At 42.1% G+C, this 21,194-nt stretch overlaps 1 protein-coding gene across 1 annotated transcript in view; it reads right to left on the reverse strand.

Annotated features, from left to right (window-relative positions):
- PIK3C3 (phosphatidylinositol 3-kinase catalytic subunit type 3) overlaps positions 1-21,194 on the reverse strand; it is a gene marked incomplete in the record, with an annotated part of 1,653,126 nt that overhangs the window by 162,630 nt on the left and 1,469,302 nt on the right. Inside the window, 1 exon segment of the mRNA XM_044074431.1 lies at positions 7,268-7,358. Within this exon segment, the coding sequence (XP_043930366.1) occupies positions 7,268-7,358 (91 nt within the window).

Below are 21,194 nucleotides of genomic sequence, written 5' to 3' on the forward strand. Positions count from 1 at the left end.
GTAGAAGCATTTACTGGATCTCTCACACCTGTAAAATCTATCCCTTCATGAGGGCTGAGGGCTGTGAATCAGCTTTTTCTAACACTTGGAATGCAAGAGGCATTGATGTGGGCTTTGTATTTTCAAACCCACAGTGGTCCAGATACACTCTGTGGGACACCTATTTGGAGACCCAGTTGAAATTTTTCCTCAACAGCTTCACACTACTTATAAAATAAGATGTCTTTGGGGGCGAAAGCTACAAGATAGCCTCCTCCTCACCAAAGTCATAGCCAAGGGGAGACAAAATTTGGGTGAAGCAAGTTAGACAGTTCCCATCCAATACAGATTCTAAAAACATGAAAAAAGGAAGAGTTTAATTTTCTCTTAATGTAGAAGCCATCTCCAAGGTTGAAGGGTACTCCACTTGTGGTCCAATTTTATGCTAGGCAGTCACATACATCTTGGCAAAAAATGCAGTAGTTGAAAGTGGCAGTAGCTGAAGCTATGTCTAGACCACAGATGTCAGTCCTCTTACAGAGCAGGTGGTAAGCCTTATCTTGCTGAAGAGGAGTAAAAAGTACAGTTGTGTACACTTACCATAAATGTAGATGTTCGAGTGTATTCACTGTTGCAGTCATTACATTTGGGTTATCTGCCTGCAGGTAGCCCTCAGCCGGCCTGAATATCAAAGTCGTGGGTCCTGCATCGGATGCTGTCTCTTCTTCCATGACGTCAGGTCGTCAGGGGTATAAAACATGCAGCCGACGCCAATACATTATTTTTTCTTGCCCCAGATGTCTGGTGCCCCCATAATGGAATGCAATTATATGTTAGATTACAGCTCCAACAAAAAGTAATTACACCAGAAAGCTGAAAAACACTAAAAAAGAAGAAAGGTATAGCCAAGAGAAGTCAGGGGGTTGGAGGGAGGGTAACCAGGACTGCAACAGTGAATACACTCGAACATCTACATATATGGTAAGTGTACACAACTGTACTATGTTCTTTGTATTTCACTGTTGCAGTAATTACATTTGGGTTGATTCCCAAAGCTAAGGAAGGGAGGAGGCATTTAGAGAGCATTAGGACCAGCTATTAAGCCCTGCAAAACTGCAGTGGCAAAACCAGCTCTGGATTTAGAAAAAATAGGCATGTGGTAATGCTTGGTGAAGGTATGTACAGAGCTCCAAGTAGCACCTTCTAGGAAACTGTGAAAGGCTGCAGAAGTAGATGCAGCCCTGGTGGAATGTGATCTTATCCCCTGTGGGGTAGGTTTTCCATGATGCTTACAGGAGAAATGAATGCAATGGCCTATCCACTTAGAAATGGTTTGCTTTCAAATGCCCTTCCCCCTCTGCCCCTGCAGCAAAGCCAATTAGCAGCTGTTCAGATTTTCTGAAACGCTTAGTCCTGTCCAAATAAAATCTAAGTTGTCTGTGCACGTCCAAAGAGTGCAGTATTTGTTCTCCTTTGTTTTGTGGATTTGGGAAAATAGTAGGCAAATGAATGGAATGATAAGGGCCACATTAGACACCACCTTGGGCATAAAGGAAGGATTGGTCCTGAGGGACACCCTGTCTGCAAGGAAGATGATGAAGGGCTCCACTGCCATAAGGGTCTGTAATTCAGACACTCTTCTAGCTGAAGTGTTGGCTAGAATGAAGGCTGTTTTCCAAGAAAGGAATTTCAACTCTGCAGTTGCAGCTGCCTCAAAAGGAGGGAGAGCGAGCTTTTCCAAAACAAAGTTAAGGTCCCAGGCTGGAGTAGGGGCTCTCCTGGGTGGTCTTAAATTTTTGGCCTCTCTGAGGAATTGCTTTATCAGGGGGTGAGAGAAGAGGGGTGGTTCAGTATTACAATGTGCTGAGTTGGCAGAGGTATGAATTTTAATTGACGAGAAGGAAAGGCCCTTGTGGAGCATCTCTGTTAAGTACTGACGAATATGAGGTAAGCTGGGCACAGTTGTGCCCATCCCCTGAGTCTGGCTCCAGGAACAATATCTTTTCCACTTTTCAGCATAAGATTTTCTAGTAATAGGCCTTTTTGCCTCCAGAATGACATCTAGCACCTGCTTACTGAGGGATGCTATTGGAGAGCTCAAGGAATTAGCCAGGCTGCAAGGTTCAGGGTTTGAAGCTGAGGGTGCAAAATCTGGCCCTCCTGCTGGGACAACAGGGAAGGAGTCTGAGGCAGGTGCCATGGTTCCAGCAGTGACATACTGTGCAAGAGGAGGTACCAGTGCTGGCGTGGCCAGTCTGGTGCAATCAGTATTGTCCTTGGTTTGTCCTTTTTGATCTTTAGTAGAACTTTTGAGAGGAGAGGCAGAGGGGGAAAGGCATAAACCGAGAGGCTTTCCCAGGTGAAGGACAGGGCATCCACTTTCCAAGCTTGACTGTGGGAAGTCCTTCTGCAGACTTTGTCCAATTGGTAGTTCTGAGGGGTGGCAAACAGGTCTATTTCTGGATTCCCCCATTTGATTCTCAAAAGACTGAATATCTTTGGTTCCAGTTTCCACTTGTGTGGGTCCGTGAGATTTCTGCTTAGGTCATCTGCCAGTGAATTTAGCTTGCCTAGCAGGACTTGAGCTTGTAGGTGCACTTGGTAGCTCTGTTCCTCAGAGCCATGGCTAGTCTGCAGAGGGGGTACGAGTGGGTTCCCCCCTGCTTGTTTATATACCACATCACAGTGGTGTTGTCTGTCTTTACCAATAACTGTCCTGGAAGAATGTGGTCCTTGAAGGCTGTCAGGAAATTCTGTACAGCTAACATTTCTTTTTTGATTGATATGCAGTTGCATTTGACTTGGGTTCCATTTGCCCTGAATGCACTGCCCTGCCAAATGAGCCCCCCATGCATAGTCTGATGTGTCTGTTGTTAGGGTTTGGGCGGCAGGGGGTACAGTGAATGGGAGCCTCTTGTTGTGGTAGCAGGCCTCTGCCCACCAAAGGAACTCTGTCTTTATACAAGGAATGATAGGAATCATTGATTCCAGGTCCTGAGAATGTTGACACCATAGGCTTTTTAGATACCATTGTAGTTTCCTCATATGCAGTCTTGCATATGGAATTAGTAGAATGCAACAGGCCATGAACCCCAGGGCTTGCAGGATTTTCCTTGCAGATAGCTGGGTCTTTGTGGCCAGTAGTTTGAAGTAGGCTGTCAAATAAACTTGTTTATCTGGCATGAGGCAAGTCATCTGGGAAGTTGTGTTCAAGCTTGCTCCCAGGAATACAATTTGTTGGCAGGATACTAGATGAGATTTCTTTTCGTTTATTGTGTACCCCAGTGAGGTTAGAAGTTTCTTTACAAATGCCAGATGTTTTAGAAGCATGTCCTGGCTGTCTGCCTGAATTAGACAATCGTCCAGGTATGGGTATATTTAAATATTTCTTTGCCTGCAAAATGCAATGACTGGAGCTAGACACTTTGTGAATACCCTGGGCGTAGTAGATACACGAAAGGGAAATGTAGAGAACTGTTAGTGCATGGAGCCTGCTCTGAAGCGTAGGTATTACTTGCAAGATTCCCTTATTGGAATGTGCAGGTAAGCTTCCTTTAAGTATAAGGTTGCCAACCAGGCATCTTTGCCTAGCATAGGAAGCAGCTGTTGAAGGGTTAGCATTTTGAATTTTGGGATTACCAAAAAAGGTGTTTAAAATACAGAGGTCCAGGATAGGATGCAAGGAGCTGTCTTTTCTGGATACCAGGAAAAGTCTTGAGTAAAAACCTTGTCCCCTTTCTTCTGCTGGGACAGGCTGAATAGCCCTGATACTTAGAAGAGGGAGAGAACCTGCTGTTGAGCCTCGGCCCACTGATCTGGGGGTAGGTCTGGGCAACCGCTTGGGGTTGGTAAGGTGTGGAAGTGAAATCTGTATCCTTGGAAAACTACATTTAAAACCCACTTGCCCTGGTAATGAGTTCCCAGTTCTTTGCATGCAGGGCGATCTTTCCCAATAAGGGAGCAGGCAGTTGAGCAGGGCTTGGAAGGTTTAAGGTTAAGTCAGTGTGACACTTTTTCATAGGGGGGGTGTCTTACTACTTCCAGCTTTGGAAGTGGGAGACCCCCACTGCTTAGACCTGTGAATTGTGACTGTAGCCTAGATGGTCTGCTGTTCCTGGGTTTGGACTGAGAAGGCCTGGAAGAGACAGGAAAGGACCAATTCTTAGAAGGCCAATGCCTGCTAAATCTAGGAGGCTGTACTAGCAGGAAATCTTTAACAGTTTGCATAGATTTCGCTTTTTCCTCCATCTTTTTACGCACTTCTTCTGCTTTGTTGCCAAACAGGCGGTCTTGGTTTAAGGGAGCATCCAGTAATTTAGCTTTAACATGATCTGGCAAAGTTTGCTCCTTAAGCCAAGCATGCCATCTAAGTACAGACCCAGTGACAGCAGCCCTGCAAGATGCTTCTAAAGAGTCAAAACCACATTACAAAGTATGTTTAACAACTTGTTCAGCAGAATGCATTAAATCCTGTAATTCTTTATTTTCAGCACAGTCAGGAATCAACATAATTTTCTGTTTAAGCAGTTCCATAATATGCTGCTGATACTTTAACCTATGAAACTGGCAGTTTAAGGCCCTAATGACCAAAGTAGCAGACGTGTACACCTTCTTACCCCATCTGTCCAAGGCCCTGGAATCTCTATCAGAGGGAGTAGGGGTTTCGGCAGTAGTAGCCTTAATGCCTTTAGGTCCTTGGGAAATGGTCTCTGGGTCCACAGTAGGATTCTGGAAGAGGAACTTGTGAGAGTCAGGTACTCTGTAATACCTGTCAGGCTTCCTGGGAGCTGGAGGTAAAGTGTCTGGGGCCAGGCTAGATTCCAAGAAAGCATCATCTATAATGTCCAGGACAGGAGGGATAGCTAAAGGCCAGTGTTGAGGGAGGAGTAAGAATTCTCTAAGCCTCTTTTTGGAGTCAGAGTAATCCTGGCTTTCCCAATGGAAATGCTCCCTAAGAGTGTGCAATGTTTCACCAAAAGAAAAATCTTCTGGAGGGGAAGAGGGAATGAAATCCTCTGCATCAGCATACTCATAGGTAGATAAGGGCAAATCCTGGTAATCAGAAGAAACAGAAATTTCAGAATCCTGATCAGAAGAATCAGAAGGAAAATCAGTTCTGGGTCTCTTAGAGGGAGAAGGCTGGCTTCCCCTAATTAAAGTAATAAGGTCTTCAGCCATTCTTATCATTTGCTTTTTAGGCATATGGGCCTGACCATGCGGTTTGGATGTCAGTTTTCTATTTGTGGGTCGAGTTTTAGGCCTTGAAGAAGATGGCATCGGTTTGAAATGCAAGTCAGTAGGCCTGAATATACCCTCAGAAGCAGGTGCCTGCACAGCAGCTCCAGACCCATCCAAGGTAGAGACATCCACAGGTTCCATAGTCGAAGAAGCATCTTGCGGCATACCGGACTCCGAATGGGTCTCAGTAGAGGCCTGCGAATCTGAAGTAGCGGGTATCAGGGGCTGCAAAAGCGCCTCACTGAGAACTGGCGAACTGGTGACTAGCTTAACAGAAGCGTTGTTGGCAGCTTTGGACCTATGCGGTCCGTCTCTGTCTTTATCTTTACGTTTTTTCAGAATGTCATTTCTGGATAGTTAAACCGAGTACTGAAATAATTTGCTGCAAAAAGAAACCGACGACGAATAGTCGGGAGGTTAAATACGGCACAAAACCGACAGCGAGGGACGTCGTGGTCTGGGCCTAAGCAAGAAATGCAGTATGAATGAAAATCTTTATGAGGTATTTGCCTTCCACAGGTAATACAATTGCTAACTTTTACTGACATTGGTTAAGAGCAAGAAAAAGGATCCCCAATGGGGTACTTAGCTTTTATTAAGACTTCGGTTCTGAAACTCGAAAATGAAAATTTCAGGAGTTGGCCGACCGGCACTTGCGAACTGCTTCTGCTTTGGGCACCATGCGGCAAGAAAGATTGATGTAATGGTGTTGGCTGCATGTTTTATACCCCGGACGACCTGACATCATGGAAGAAGAGACAGCATCCGACGCAGGACCCAAAACTTGGATATTCAGGCCAGCTGAGGGCTACCTGCAGGCAGATAACCCAAATGTAATGACTGCAACAGTGAAACACGAAGAACATGTGGAAAGCACCCAGGTAGGTGAGTCCTCTGCAGACCACTTAGGATAGTAGGTATGCCTTCAAGAGAGATGGTACAGTCCATAAATGCAAAGATCAGATGTCTGTTGTGGGCAATACACAGACCAGCATCTTATCTAGAGAAACTTTTCCTGAGGGGTAAGTCAACCATATCCACCCCCAGCTCTTCTGAAGCAAAAAGTCTTTGGATTACAGTACTAAGGCAACTGGCGTCGACGGTAAATCAACCAATCCACAGCCCTCAGTTCAAGTATAAAACAAACAAAAAAGCTGAAATGAAGTGGCTTTCTGTTCCAGCATTTTTGATACAGAAAAAGTCTCTCGATCCTGCTCAATAACACTCTGCGCTCAGGCCAGTTGTCCCCTTCACCTCACCCATGCTACCTTACTGACCAATACTTATATTTTAAAAAAGTCTCTAAATGTCCCTGATTATTTCTGGATTTGTCACGAATTCTGGAGGTAAGAGGATGAGAACTATGGCTTTTCCTGCCAGGAAATACCCCCACATTTTGCAATCTCTTACATTTTAAGAGAACCAGCAAATCAATGATACCTACATATCAGATCTAAACTTCCACTGTCAAATTAACATTAGTCGACATGATAGGCTTAAGGCAGTGCTTCCTGTGTTTCTGGAACAGACTCCTCTGAATATCAAACGGGAACAGCCTGTTTTTACATCTAGATAAGCGGGTGGTAACAGTAAATTCACGCATGGGTTATGTGGAACTAGTTTCCTACTCCAGGACAACTAGCTGGGTTACATAACTAAGCTTCTTGATGGTCATTTCAGTCATAAGGTTGGAATTATCTATAAACCTATGAATCTGATTCTGCTTCACTTCACAGCATAACCCAGTATGTTCAAGAATCACACTGGTAATCCACTACTTCAGTCTATGATTGGCACTTCTTCAGTATAGTGTGGGCTATGGATCACACAGCTATCTAATTTATGCTAACAGTTACTTTTTCTATGAAACGTGAATTACATATATATAGATTTTAACAAGAGACTGAAAGGCTTAAAGCTAGCAGAATCATTGTATACATTCAAGTTAAGCTTATTCATCATAAAATGCAGTTATCAGTAAATGTATGTCATGTTACTCAGACTAAAAGGCTTTTCATCATGTAGTAGTAATCATGAATCCCCACATTACCTTTTTAACAGTCTTGTCAGGTTCTAGAGCAATGTCAGGAATGTTGGCATCCACCATAAGGGAGAACAAGTTCAAAATCAAGTTGGAATACCTAAATGAAAAAAACAAAAACATCAAGTTTTAATACAAACTGACTGCAGGTGGAAAATTATTTGGTTCACCTAGTCTTCCCCTTTTGCCACATGCTGATTTACTACTAATCTTTCACACAAAAGCCTGGTTCTTAGTACATAATCCCCCACACATCTTGAACTGTCCATTCAGTAATGCTGCATCACTTATTCGTGAACAACAACTGCAGGTCCACTGCTTGCGATGTGGAAAATTATTTTATGCTGTCCTTGAGACACTGCACATCCAGTCTTACATTCTACAGTCTAATTTTTGCAAGAAAGATGCCCTCATCTAAGTACCTCAATGTTTCTAACATACCTCTTGCATCTCATTATGAAGCCTAATTATGTTCTAATAATCTACTCTTCAATATGGCTACTTGTGGTCTCTGCTACTCATGGGCAACTTTAGATGCTCACTTCCTGACTACCTTCACTCTTGCAAAGACACAGTCTACAAAAATGTACAGAATTCTTCAAACTGGCCCTCTACAACTATACAACATAGGGCCAATACTAGGCAAATGATCCTGAGGACCATATGATGCCTAGCCACATACATACATAATGAAGGAAACAAAGTTTACTGACTTCTCAAACTGAGCAGAGCTATACATGATAACCAAGGAGAAAATTTGTGATAAGCCATCTAATCATGAAGACTAGCCTTAAATGTAGACAAAGCAGTTCTTTGTTCTGCAGTGATAGCTTATTTAGTAAGCTGGGAAAACAGTGAGTTAAGAACTTCTCTTTCCAGAGAGTCCTGTTTATTTGCTTATGTAGAATTAGGTTCCTAATGCCGGTGGCTGTAGAGCCAATAGTATTGTAAAGAAAATAGCTGGTCAAATACGACTTGGTCTTTCATGTCACGAAAAGTGAGATACAGGATGCTTTAAAGCAGTCTGTAGACTACCGAGTACAAAGAGAGTTGTGCTAATTTATCAGGATAGATTAAAGATGCAAGGGCTTGAATTTTCTTGCTAAGGTATCTGTCAGGGAACTTCTAAATAAGCAATATGCTTTGATTTATACACACCAAAGGGTGCACTGCATTCAGTGATGGGTCTGATGATAGAAGAGTACAGTGGCAGGATGACTTCTTTGGATCTTGACAATACTACCTTGGAAAATAATTGCGTCAGACAAAATGATTTCCTGACTATGGTGAAAACATGATCAAATGACAGAGAGTCATCCTCATAAGTGCCCAGATCACTAAGGACTGTGTCTGTCTGAAAAGGATTACTATTTATAACATATGAAGGTGGGAACAGCTGTTCAGCTGAATGCTGCTGTTCTGGACTTTTTCAAATTTAATATGAAAGCATTTTGAGTACATTATGTGTGCTTTCGTGTTAGGACACGAATAAACGAGTCTTCGTGGGTTCTGGTCAAGCAGCTTTATTTCATACAAACACATTACTATTGTTGACTACTGACTGTAACTTAAGTAACTTATATACAATTAATGACTATGATCATGCATGCTCACTCCCACAGCTCTAGTTTGCCTAGAAAGAAGTCTTTGAGCAGGTGAGCCAAGAATATTATCACGGGGTATGCTTCTGAGATTAAGCAAATTCAAGAATACATCGGTATTGTCACACTTTGACCTTTCAAGTAATTGCTTTGCACTTTGCACTGTTCGTTCAGCTAGACCACTGGACTGAGGATATTCAGGACTACTAGTGACATGTACAAAGTCCCATTCTTTTGCAAATTTCTGAAACAACTGGCTAGTGAATTGAGTACCTGTAGATCAGCGTGTAAAGTGTGTGTGTTATATCTTTAGGAAGCATGGGAGGCTGTATGTGCAAGTGTAAATTCTAGACACATGTAATCCCTAGTGCCATTTTGTACAAGCAGCCAGGGAGCGAGAATGCATGATCGCAGTTGTTAGTTTGTATATAAGTTACTTAACTTAAGCCTCTGTAGTGATGCGTTTGTATGAAATAAAACTGTTTGAACAGAACCCACAAAGGCACATTTATTCGTGTCCTAACATGAAAGCGACATGGTGTCAGAACCGGGATGGAAGAGAGAAGAATATTCCGAGCCATGAGATGTAAAGACAAGTGAAGGTAAAACCGAGAGAAAAGAGCACACACACATAACTAGAAAGAATCAAAGGTAATGAGAAATAAATTATTTACTTGATGCGAAAGACAAAAAAAGAGGCATTACAAGGGCACAAACCGCAATATCAGGAAAGCAGAAAGTATGTAAAAGTTTGTTAACTGAAGAAAATGTTTAAGACAACAGTATTTGACGAAACAATTAACTGTAAAGCAAAATGAGTATGTTTAAAGCACAAAACGAGTATGCTTAAAGCAAAAAGAGTGTGTTTGAGGCAAAGTTGGGCATGTTTAGAGTAAAACGAGCACAAGAAAAGTACATTGGGCATGAAAAGGGCTTAAATGAGCAAAACAAATATAAGAAAAGAAAAGGGCACATTAAACAAAAGATAAAGCAAGGCGACTGCATGTGTTTTGAGCAAAGTGCTGTGTTTGGGCATAAGTACAACTTTTTATTGTATCAAGGGCATAACTAAAGTTATTCCAAGTATCTCAGCATGTGTAAAAGTGTTACAGTGTGTGTTTATTACTGTACATGTATTTCGAAGAGTTCATTGTGTTCAAAGTGTAATTATTTCATTCAATCCAGTTAAAGTATAACTATTTTGAAAAAGTTCTTGTGCTGGGTGCGTCTATTCACAAAGTGCCGCCATTACAGAGTGTTTCTTGTACTGCAGAGTTGCCTAGTAAGGTACAGCCATTTTGGGGACATTTCAGTGTGTTGTATGCAGTTGTTCGCAAAGTGCAATTACTTCGAAAGTTATTGAGTTTTGGGCAACATGTTCCATTTATTCTCATTGTGCAGTTGCTTGGTATTTTTCTTACACTGGTAAGAGGTGTTTTCTTGCAAAAAACGACATTACACGAGTATTACAGTGCTAGTGAGTTATTCAGTGATGACTTTAGCAAGTGATGGTAAATGACTTTAGCATTTCTGCCTTTACTGATAATATTCTGAAAGTACTGAAAAGCCCGAGAAGTTTATTTCGCAAAATCCAGTAAAGTATCAAAATGCCAGAGAAGTTTATTTTGCAAAATCCAGTTATTCGAAAGTGCTACAAGTTTGTTCATCCCCATAATTACGAAAAGCTCAACAAAGGTACAAGTTCAGAGTATAAAGACATTGGACAATTATTGGCAGTAGTTCTGGCATATGTGCATGTGTGTATGTTTATGCTTATTCACAAAACCCTTTGCTGGTTTATGTTAATATGGCAGATGGATTTGGAAAACTCCTACCACTTGTGTTTGAAAAGAATATTGCAGAGAACTGGAGAATATTTGAGCAAGAGTACGATATTTTCATACCAGCAGCTTATGCAGATAGAGATGCACACACAAGGGCATTCATTTAGCTAAACTTAGGAGGGTCAGAGGCCATAGAGAGCGTTCACTTGTGTATGCACCAGCAGTGTATGAAGGAGAAGGTGTGGACCGCCATATCGTTGTATAAGCTGAATCAAGGGAAGACCCTGACTGTTTGAAGCACTAGTTTAGAGAAATGTGCAACCCCCAGATGAATATTACGTTAGGCATTTGTTTTACACAAGAGATCAAAAACCAGGGGAGACATCTGCAGCTTATATAACTGACTTGAGAAAAACAGCTAAAATGTGTTGGTTTGGTGATATAAAAGATGAGATGACAAAGCACTATTAATACCACATACAAGCCTGTCCTTTATCAGCTCATCTTTTAGATCACCAAACCAACTTGTTTTAGCTCTGTTTCTCAAGTCGGTTATATAAGCGGAAAATCTTACCCCTGGTTTCTGATCTCTTGTGTAAAACAAATGCCTCTCTAACGTAACATTCGTCTGGGGCTTGCACATTTCTCTAAACTTGCGCTTTAAACAGTCAGGGTCTTCCCTTGAATCAGCTTATACAACAATATGGCAGTCCGCACCTTCTCCTTCATACACTGCCAGTGCATACACAACTGAATGCTCTCTTTCTATGGCCTTTGACCCTCCTAGGTTTAGCAAAATGAATGCCCTTGTGCATGCAACTCTATCTGCATAAGCTGCTTGTATGAAAATATCACACTCTTGCTCAAATATTCTCCAGTTCTCTGCAATATTCTGATCAAACACAAGTGGTAGAGGTTTTCAAAATCCGTCTGCCATAGTAACATAAACCAGCAAAGGGTTTTGTGAACAGGCATAAACATACACACATGCACATATGCATAAGTTTCTGGCATAAACAGTACTTTTTCCAATGCCTTCATGCTCTGAACTTGTATTTTTCGTTGGGCTTGTCAGAATTACGCAAATTAATGAACTTGTAGTACTTTCAAATAACTGGACTTTGCAAAATAAACTTCTCGGGCATTTTGATACTTTACTGGACTTTGCGAAATAAACTTCTCTGGCTTTTCAATACTTTCAGAATATTATCGTAAAGGCAGAAATGCTGAAGTCATTTCCCATCACTTGCTAAAGTCATCACTGAGTAACTCACTAGCACTGTAATACTCTTGTAATGTTGTCTTTTGCAAGAAAACACCTCTTATCAGTATAAGAAAAATGCCAAGCAACTGCACAATGAGAATAAATCGAACATGATGCCCAAAACTCAATAACTTTCGAAGTAACTGTACTTTGTGAACAACTGCATACAACGCACTGAAATGTTCCCAAAATGGCTGTACCTTACTAGAGAACTCTCTACAGTACAACAAGCACTCTGTAATGGTGGCACTTTGTGACTAGACACATCCAGCACAAGAAGCCTTTCAAAATAGCTATACTTTGACTGTTTTGCACAAAATAGTTGCACTTTGCACACAAAAAACTCTTTGAAATACATGCACAGTAATAAGCACACACTAAGTTTTACACACACTGACATATTTTGAACAACTTTAGTTACACCCTTGATACAATTCGAAGTTGTAGTTATGCCCAAACACAGCACTTTACCAAAACACATGCAGTCGGCTTGCTTTATTTTTCGCTTAATGTGCCCTTTTCTTATTATTATACTTGTTTTGCTCGCTTAAGCCCTTTTTACCCCAATACACTTTTCTTGTGCTCATTTTATTCTAAACATGTCCAACTTTGCTTAAAACACACTTGTTCTGCTTTAAACATACTCGTTTTTTTCCTTTAAACACACTCATTTTGCTTTACAGCTAATCGTTTGATAAAATACTTTTATCTTAAACATTTGCTTTAGTTAAACTTTTCATACTTTCTGCTTGCCTGATATTGCAATATGTGTCCTTGTAATCTCCATTTATTGTCTTTTGTATCGAGTATACAGTTTGTGTTATTTCTCATTACCTTTGATTCTTTCTGGTTATGTTTGTGCTCTTTTCGGTTTTACCTTCAATGTCGTCTTTGCACTTCACAGTTCTGACACACATTACTATTGTTGACTACTCACTGTAACTTAAGTAACTTATATACAATTAATGACCATGACCATGCATGCTCATTCTCTGGCTGCTCTTTCAAAATGGCACTAAGGGATTGCATGTGTGCGGGTTATATATGTGCACATACAGCCTCATATGCTTCTTAAAGATATAAGCACACAGTTTACACTATGATCTACACTATGTATGTGCATATTCCAGCCCTTGTTTGAACTGTTTAATATTAGTGGATAAGCGGGTAAGTGATGAAGGTTGCAGTCAACAGCAAACTTAGTCAACCACACTTCTATGATATCGGACTAAATGTAAAATAGATGTAAAACAGAAGAGGGGCTAGGACCAATTCCCCTAGTAGTCTACTAGTTACAATTTTACATTCAGAGAGGACAGCAGCAACATCCACATCCGGGAATCTGTCAGACAGTCAATCTGCATTATAATCATCAACTCCCTTTTTCCCATTTTCTGCAATGGACTGATGCGTCTTGTCATTCTTAGTCAACTCTCTCAGTTCAATGCCACTCTCCTAAATTTTTCACCAGCCATGGTGCAAGTCTTAATCCATCCATCTCTTTGCTGGACCATCCTTGTTTCCTCTTGCCTTCTTCCCATTTCTTCCAAATCTTCTTCACAATATTGTCTTCTGCTTTCCTGCACATGTGGCCAAACCACCATGATCTATTTTATGGCCTTCTCTGCAACTGGAGCTACTTGGGGTTATCCAGTGACATCATCATTTCCTTGTCTACTCAGTGTGCATCCTACCACCCATCTCCAGCACTTCACCTCTAGCTTTATCAACTACTATGTCTTCACTGTCCAGGTTCCTGTATCACACAGAAGTACTGGTCACACCACTGTTTTGTACACCTTATTTTTCTGCTTCTTTGGCATTTTCTGCCACATACTACCACTGACACTCTGTGCCGGTTGACTCCAGCCCCTCTGATTATAGGTTTAACCTCCTCATTTAAACTTTTCTCCTCAGCCACCCCTCTCAGATACCTGAAACTGTTAACCTATTCCACTATTTTCCTTTCCATCTCAATTTTCATATTCTTTTGCTTTCCCCCATTTGCTGCCATGACAAATATCCTTTCTGTATTCATTTTCAAACCAATCTGTCTTCAGTTTTGTATTCCATTCCCCTATTATTTGCTGAAGTTCTTGCACGGAGACTGCTTATAATACCACACTGTCTGCATGCAGCTTTGTTAAACAGTTCCCTCCAACTTACTTTCTAATGTAGTCCATCACAAGAATGAAGAGAAGTGGGCTTAGAGCTGAATCCTGATGTACTTCCACTCCCACCCCCACTGGGAACCACCCTTTTGTCACCGGGTCCTTGTATATAGCCTGTGCTAATTCTACCACTGTTTTTGGGACTTCAAACTACTGCAAGACTGTCCAAAGCAACGTCTTTGAGACTTTGTCATATGACATGCTGTCTCAGTGTCTCAGATTGCTCAGATGGACTCTTTTCACATCTCTAAATTCTTCTCCAATATATCTCACTGCAAACATTGGGTCAGTTGGACAGCATCCTGATGTGAATTTGAAATGCTCATCTCCTATCTTCCTTTCTACTTCTCTGTGTATTCTTTATCAATCACCCTCTTCAGCACTTTCATGCAGTGTGTTAGGAGTTTGATACCTCTAAGCTACCTGTAATTATGAATATGCCCTTTGTTATAGTACACTGACATTAGAGCACTTATTCTCCAGTTACCTGGAATACATTTTTTTCTCTCTGTATTGCTGGGAGTATCCTCAGGAGCATTTCTCTCCAAACTCATTCAACATCTTGACCATATCTGCTCTGATCTCATCTGAGTCTGCTGGTTTCCTGGACTTCCTTGTTTCTAGCCCACCCTAGAAGCAGCGCTCTTCTTCGTCTTTCACTGTAGGCTGTACTTGGAGGCAACACAGCTTCTGTGGGGCTTTCTTCATTCAGAAGCTGTTGGAAGTACTCCTATTGGCCTTTGATGACCTGGGGACTGGTGAGCAGGTTGTTGCTGGCATCCATTATGAGTGGTGTTTGATGGCTCTCTTCTCTTCCTTTGTTTTTGCCTTGCAGGCTGATACAGCTTCTTTGCGCAGTCTGTCAAGTCAGTTTCCAGAAGCTGGCAGAATACCTCTGATGTTTTGTACTTTGCTATTGCAACGGCTGTCTTAGCCTTTTTGTTAGCCAGTCACTATTCCTTCTTAGCCTGGTCCATCTTTTCTATCTACCACTTTTTACTGCATGTCTTTTTTTCTTCTGATAACCTCCTGGACTTCTGCATTCCATAACTGTCTTCGCTGCACATCCGTTCACAGGTAAATGCTAAGCTATAAGTCTCAGACGATTACAACCTAGTTAATAACCAGAGGTCGGAATCAAACTATGTAACTTGCATCTGTGAGGCTAAAACCTTAAACCATTTTTGCACATATTGTTTTGAAACACTGTCATGCCTCTTGTCTCCACATATTTCCTCTCTTTCCAGTAGTGCAAGAGCCCAGAGTATTTCCTTAAATTCTTATGCTCTTAATCTGGTCAACTACCAAGAGCATTCTCTGACCACTGCTTGCAGCTGATTGTGGCAACCAGTGGTTTATGCTTTGGGCCAACAGCAAGACTGTTTCACTGGGGAAGACTCTGCAATCTCAAATTTTACACAATGACCTTTCCTTATCAGCAAGAAGTTTAAAAGAGTCAATGTTGGCCACTCTTGTATATGAACTTGTGACTCTCCACTCTTGCCAAACCATGTGTTGGCTGCCATCAAGCCATTTGCCAGACAGAAGTCTAGCATGACCTCTCCTTCATTCGTGTTGCCTCACCCATGTGGACCCAGGGTAATTTTCATATCCTGTTCTGTCTGTCAAGATATGAGCATTCAAATCTCCCATTATAAACACCAATTTATACTGTCCTGCTTTACATAGTAGGTCTTGCAACTGCTGCATTAATGCACACTTTTCCTTGCCATCCCATCCCTACTGTGGGGCACAGACTGAGATTATGAATACTGCCCTATCTTTACACTGGAGTCCGATTGCCACAAGTCGGACGCCAATACCAATGACATCCCTCACTTTCTTCAGCAGACTTTCCCTCACCACAACTTCCATACCATTTTTAGTTTGAACTCCTTCTGAGTAGAAGACTCTAGATCTCAACCCAATGGCTTTTGCTGAACTGTCTTTCTACTTTATCTACTGGATACACAGGATGCCCAGTTTCCTCCTTACCATCATGTCATCCACTTCCAAGCTGTGTCCTTTATCATCAGTATAGCAGTCCTCAGTTCAGCTGTGGAATGTTGACAGGTTTCATGTCCAGTTTTCGCTCTATAGAGCTATCCCAGGTACACCAGGTGGGTAACTGGACTCCAGTCAGCCAGGAGCTGACTGACCCAGGTATGCAGGGCTTTACTGCAGGAGCACACTGACCAAGAGAGGCACATTGCCATCACCCACCATTACCTTATATCCCTGGCGGAGGCGAGATTAGGCCAGTTTTCTCAATCCCCTTACCACAAAAAAAATACCCAAGCCCATTTTTTTGGTGACATTAGTCAATGTGACCAAATCACATAGTCGATTTTATACCATCAACTAGCTAGCCCTGATACAACATGCAATCTGTCGTCCATGTGCTCCTATCTAAGGGATAGTGATGACTAAACTGGTTGGTCTACACAACTCTTCTCCTGAAAAGCTCCATTTAGAGTCTGTATTGCTGCCCATGGCTCCAATTAATCTTTCTGTTATAGTGTGAGTTTGAGGTGGAAAGAACTATCATGTTTTAGGAGGTGGTAGGAGCCTCACATAGACACAAAGAGAACATGCAAACTCCAAATAGACACTGGCTGGAGATCAGGATCAAACCCTGTACATTGTGCTTAGAAGGCGAAGATCATAGTCTATTTAATTTTTTTTTTTTAACAATGGCAGTATGGTGGATAGAGTCAAAACCCTCAGCCAGATCAAGATAAGCAGTGTGAACTGACTAATTGCTGTCCACAGCTTCTGTAAACTTTTCAAAGAAAGGTATTCGGTTCAGAAGACAGGACCTGCCCAAAACCAAATTGACTGAAGTCTACATCAGTTAATTTGCCTATGTCTGCAGGAATGAGTTCTGCTAGGATACATTCCATTGTTTTGTTGATAATGCTGGTGAGGTGGAGGGCCTATAATTGTATGGCTCTGTATGAGGGGTCGGCCTTGAGTAAGGGAGTTACACTGGTTGTTCTCCAGGCATCAGGCACAAACTCCGTGGACAGGCTGAAGTTAGAGGCTCATATGGTTCATACTTGGCCTTGGTGAGAATGCAGCCTGGTATGTTGTCAGGTCCCACTGATGCATACCCTTCAACTGTCCAGATTTTCACCTCATACATTTGGTCTATTCTTTACAAAATGTATGTTTTTCTAGCAAATTATTGGGTACTGATGTCAGTAGATAATGACAGACATTTGAGTTTCCCATTTTATTTCCTTCAGAAAATTCATGCTAACTCAAAGCCTGTTATTACAGGGTCACCACTATGGCACACAGGGATAAAGCCCCAATTACAACCTAGGCAACTGAAGTTGATTAATGGCTTGGGAGTCTGATGCACTGGTATGGAAGGATGGGTGTCTCCATCCAGGAAGACTGGTACTTGATGAAGACCCTGAGGGGAGCAGACCTCGGTCAGTCTTGATGAATGCAAGGATGGTTATATCATAATAACTTCTCACAGCAGCAAAAGCAGTTTTTGGCACTGGCCCAAAAGATGCCCTTAATATGGAAGCTGGCCCTAGCTCTCTTGAAGGTTTCTTGAATAAGCCTGGGAAGGAAGAAGGAGTAAGCAGGCCCAACAATGGATGGGGCATTAGGATAGCCAGAATTAATGAAACAGGGAGGAGGTGGAGAAAGAATGAAAATAAATATATTATAGCATCTTTCTATGATCAATAACTAAAATCTGCATGTGGTGATTTTTGCCTATTATTAGCTACTACCTGTCTACTAGTGCTGGTTTAACCACAGCTGCATGCAGCTAAGAATCAATGACCCCTTTGCTCTGTCTTGCCCCAGAAACAAATCAGTAGCACTTATCCCACAACTGGTTCCCCAGACGTTGCTGGGATCAGTTTACTCTTGTTAAGTTTTTTTCTTGGTAGATGCCCTAGACAGCAGGTACAGCAGCTTGGCACAACTGAAAGCTACGTTGCATAAAGGTCTAAAATTAAAATTGAAGAGGTTCCCCCCCAAAACAGCACCTACACCAACTAGGGAGTCCCACAAACAATGTCAAATCACTGACCATGAGGAATCGATGTCCTCCTGCTATTTACCTCAGAAGAAACAACACTGGCTCCTAAGACAGTTTTTCACTTACCAAGCTTTCCAGTGATTGGTAATTTCTAAGAAGGCTAAGAAATAATGTCCCTCTGCTAATTCTCTCTCAGCCCAGCAACTAGTAGTTTATTGGCCATTTTGGGCTAATTTCTGTCTCTTTCATCTCCCTGCTATAAAACCCGCATTTGCGCGTTTTTGCACATGTATACAGCTCAGCAAGCTCCTCGTGGTGTCCTGCAGAGTTCTACAGCAGCAGAGTGACAAAAGAGAGACTTTGGATTGATTAAGTATAATTTCACTGCAGTTTTTTGCTGTTGTTTGCTAACTTCACCTAAAACGCGACTTTCTAGTGTTTTTGTGTTTTAAAAAAGCTTATTTGGGCTGCAAATTGTACTTATTTTTCTGCTTGCACTTGCTTAAGTTGTTTTTAGTCGTTTTGTGTTCAAATCATCTGTTTAACTGCTGTAGGCTACACACAAGTGCGCTAGCCTTTTCTGAGCATTTAAAGTGTTTTAGAGTAAAGTTACTGCATTTTTGTGAAATAAAAAAAAAAACAAAACAAAAAAATATTCTTGTTTCCCGCCTTTTCTAAGCTAGTCTAGTCCAGTTTTCAGGTTCTGCTGAATTCAGGGCTGTGGTACAAGTTCCTGTGTTGCCCATACCTTACTTGGATAGAAGGAAGTTTCTCTGTTCACCAGTGAGAGTGGGGAGCTTTGAGCAGCCTATGGTCTCAGCCCAGCAACTAGTAGTTTATTGGCCATTTTGGGCTAATTTCTATCTCTTTCATCTCCCTGCTATAAAACCTGCATTTGTGCGCCGGGCAGCACAGCGCCGGTTAGCTAGGGTTAAAGTCTTCCCGGCTCCACGAAGTCTGCTCTTCAATTTTTCCCTTGGAACTAGTCAACCTCTCAACTTAAGCACTCAAACCTTTTGTTTTAAAGTCCAGCACTTGCTCAAATCTCTTAGTAAGCACTAATAAATGCTAGCACTACACCCCCCTATACTATACAGAAGTACATGGCTCTATTCGTCCCTGCCAGACAATTAGTAAAACAGTTCACTTTATCTGTTCAGGCATGTCCAAAGGGCAGTTTCAGGTGTACTCTGCAGTCCAGCTGGTGAATCTGGGCATCTTGAGACAATGTTACAATTGCCTCTTGTACACAGACAACCCTCTCCTCCTTCCAACAAACACAAATGTATGCGAGAGATGCAACTATACAGCCAAAATCAAGGCCAAGCTCTCTCAACCCAAGACTGGAACAGTCAGTCATGAGGAGAAGGGAAACACTTGCACCACATTACCAGTCTCACACAGACCAGTCATATCTGCACCAGCAAACAACACACATAAATACACAAAAACATACTCGGAGGTTCTATATAAAAATCTGCCAAAGAGCAGAGACCTCCAAAGCAGACATCCAAGGAACCTCCACCCCTCAACATTAACCACGTATCACATACTTCACAAAGTCAGTGTGCCACGCAATCACAGCCCTTAAGGCTAAATAACACACCCAATACACTAGTAATAGGAGACTCTATTGTCAGGCACACTGACGTCCCACTCACTGGACTGAACAAGGAGAAAGTTACTGTAAGCTGCCTGTCGGGTGCCAGGATCCGCCACATAACACAAGCACTCAGGTCACTCCAGAACAGGTACAAATATGACTCTGTCATTGTCCATGTTGGTGTGAACGACCTGAGACGTACCTCCCTGGACTACATGAAAAGAGACATAGAGGAGCTCTCTGATCATGTAGCCCAGGCTGATATGACCCTGACCATGAGTAGCATCTTGTCCTCACCAAGAATGATGTCACAGTATAAAGATAAAATGATCAATTTTAACAATTGGCTACGTTTTTGGTGTCGTTTAGAGGGGATCCAGTGTTTGTCAGCCTGGGATGACATGCTCGACAAGCCACGTTGCTTTGCCAGAAGCCTATCGCCCTTGGCTTTCGAATACTGCCCAAGGCTCTTGCCACCCCCATGGTGCCTTTTTTAGGCAAGGCTCAAAAGACAAACCCACCCCCGTAAACAACACAAGAAACCAAAAACTGAGGGTAATGCTACTCAATGCCAGAAGTCTAAACCTCAAAATGCACGCACTCGAGGCACTCCTCAGTATGGAGAGAATCGATATCTGTGCAGTAACAGAAACCTGGTTCAAGGCTCCAGAGAGCACCCTAGCACTACCAGGCTATAACTCATACCATACCTTTCGGCTCCAGAACCCAGACCGAAATACAAAAGACGGGGGTGTATCCATTTTCATCAAGGATACCCACACCTCCAGTTTAGTGGCACAGCACGAGGCCTCGGAGACCATCCATGTGCAACTAACAATGGGCAAAGCTGCTTTTCAGATTGTAGCTTGCTACAGATCACCCACCTTGTCTCAGGACCCTCACTCAGCTTTCCTGAGAACATTGGAAAATATGAAGGTCCTACCTAACACCATGATATTGGGTGATTTCAACTACCCAAACATTGACTGGGAAAACTACTCAAGTACTAACTCCTTTTCCCAATGCTTCCTAGAGTTTATAAACTCAAACGTCCTGGAACAACTGGTCACCACTCCCACAAGAGGTGACAACATATTGGACCTGATCATCACCAACATGGGGGATCAATGTTCTACACCAGAGGTAAACCCGTCGCTGGTAAGATCAGACCATAAACTAATCACACTGGACATCCACATCCCGACCCCACTGCAAGTCAAGGAAACCACTGTGAAAAACTTTTCAAAAGCAAACTTCACACTTCTCAAGACAGATTTGGAAAGTTTCAAATCCCCCTTGCTAAAGGATAATTCTGCCCAAACCGCAGAATCCGTTACAAATGCATTCTATGAGAACCTACAGGAATGCATGGATCGAGCCATCCCAAGTAAAACCAAGACTCACTCTTCCAAAAAGAGGAAACCAGTTTGGTGGACCCCGGCCATAAATAAGCTATACAACAGAAGGAGGAAACTATTACATGACTGAGCAAAATCCCAAAAAGGGA

Source organism: Protopterus annectens, chromosome 6.part0, assembly GCF_019279795.1.
Source record: "Protopterus annectens isolate FY-2018-M chromosome 6.part0, PAN1.0, whole genome shotgun sequence".
Taxonomy (NCBI): Eukaryota; Metazoa; Chordata; order Ceratodontiformes; family Protopteridae; genus Protopterus; species Protopterus annectens.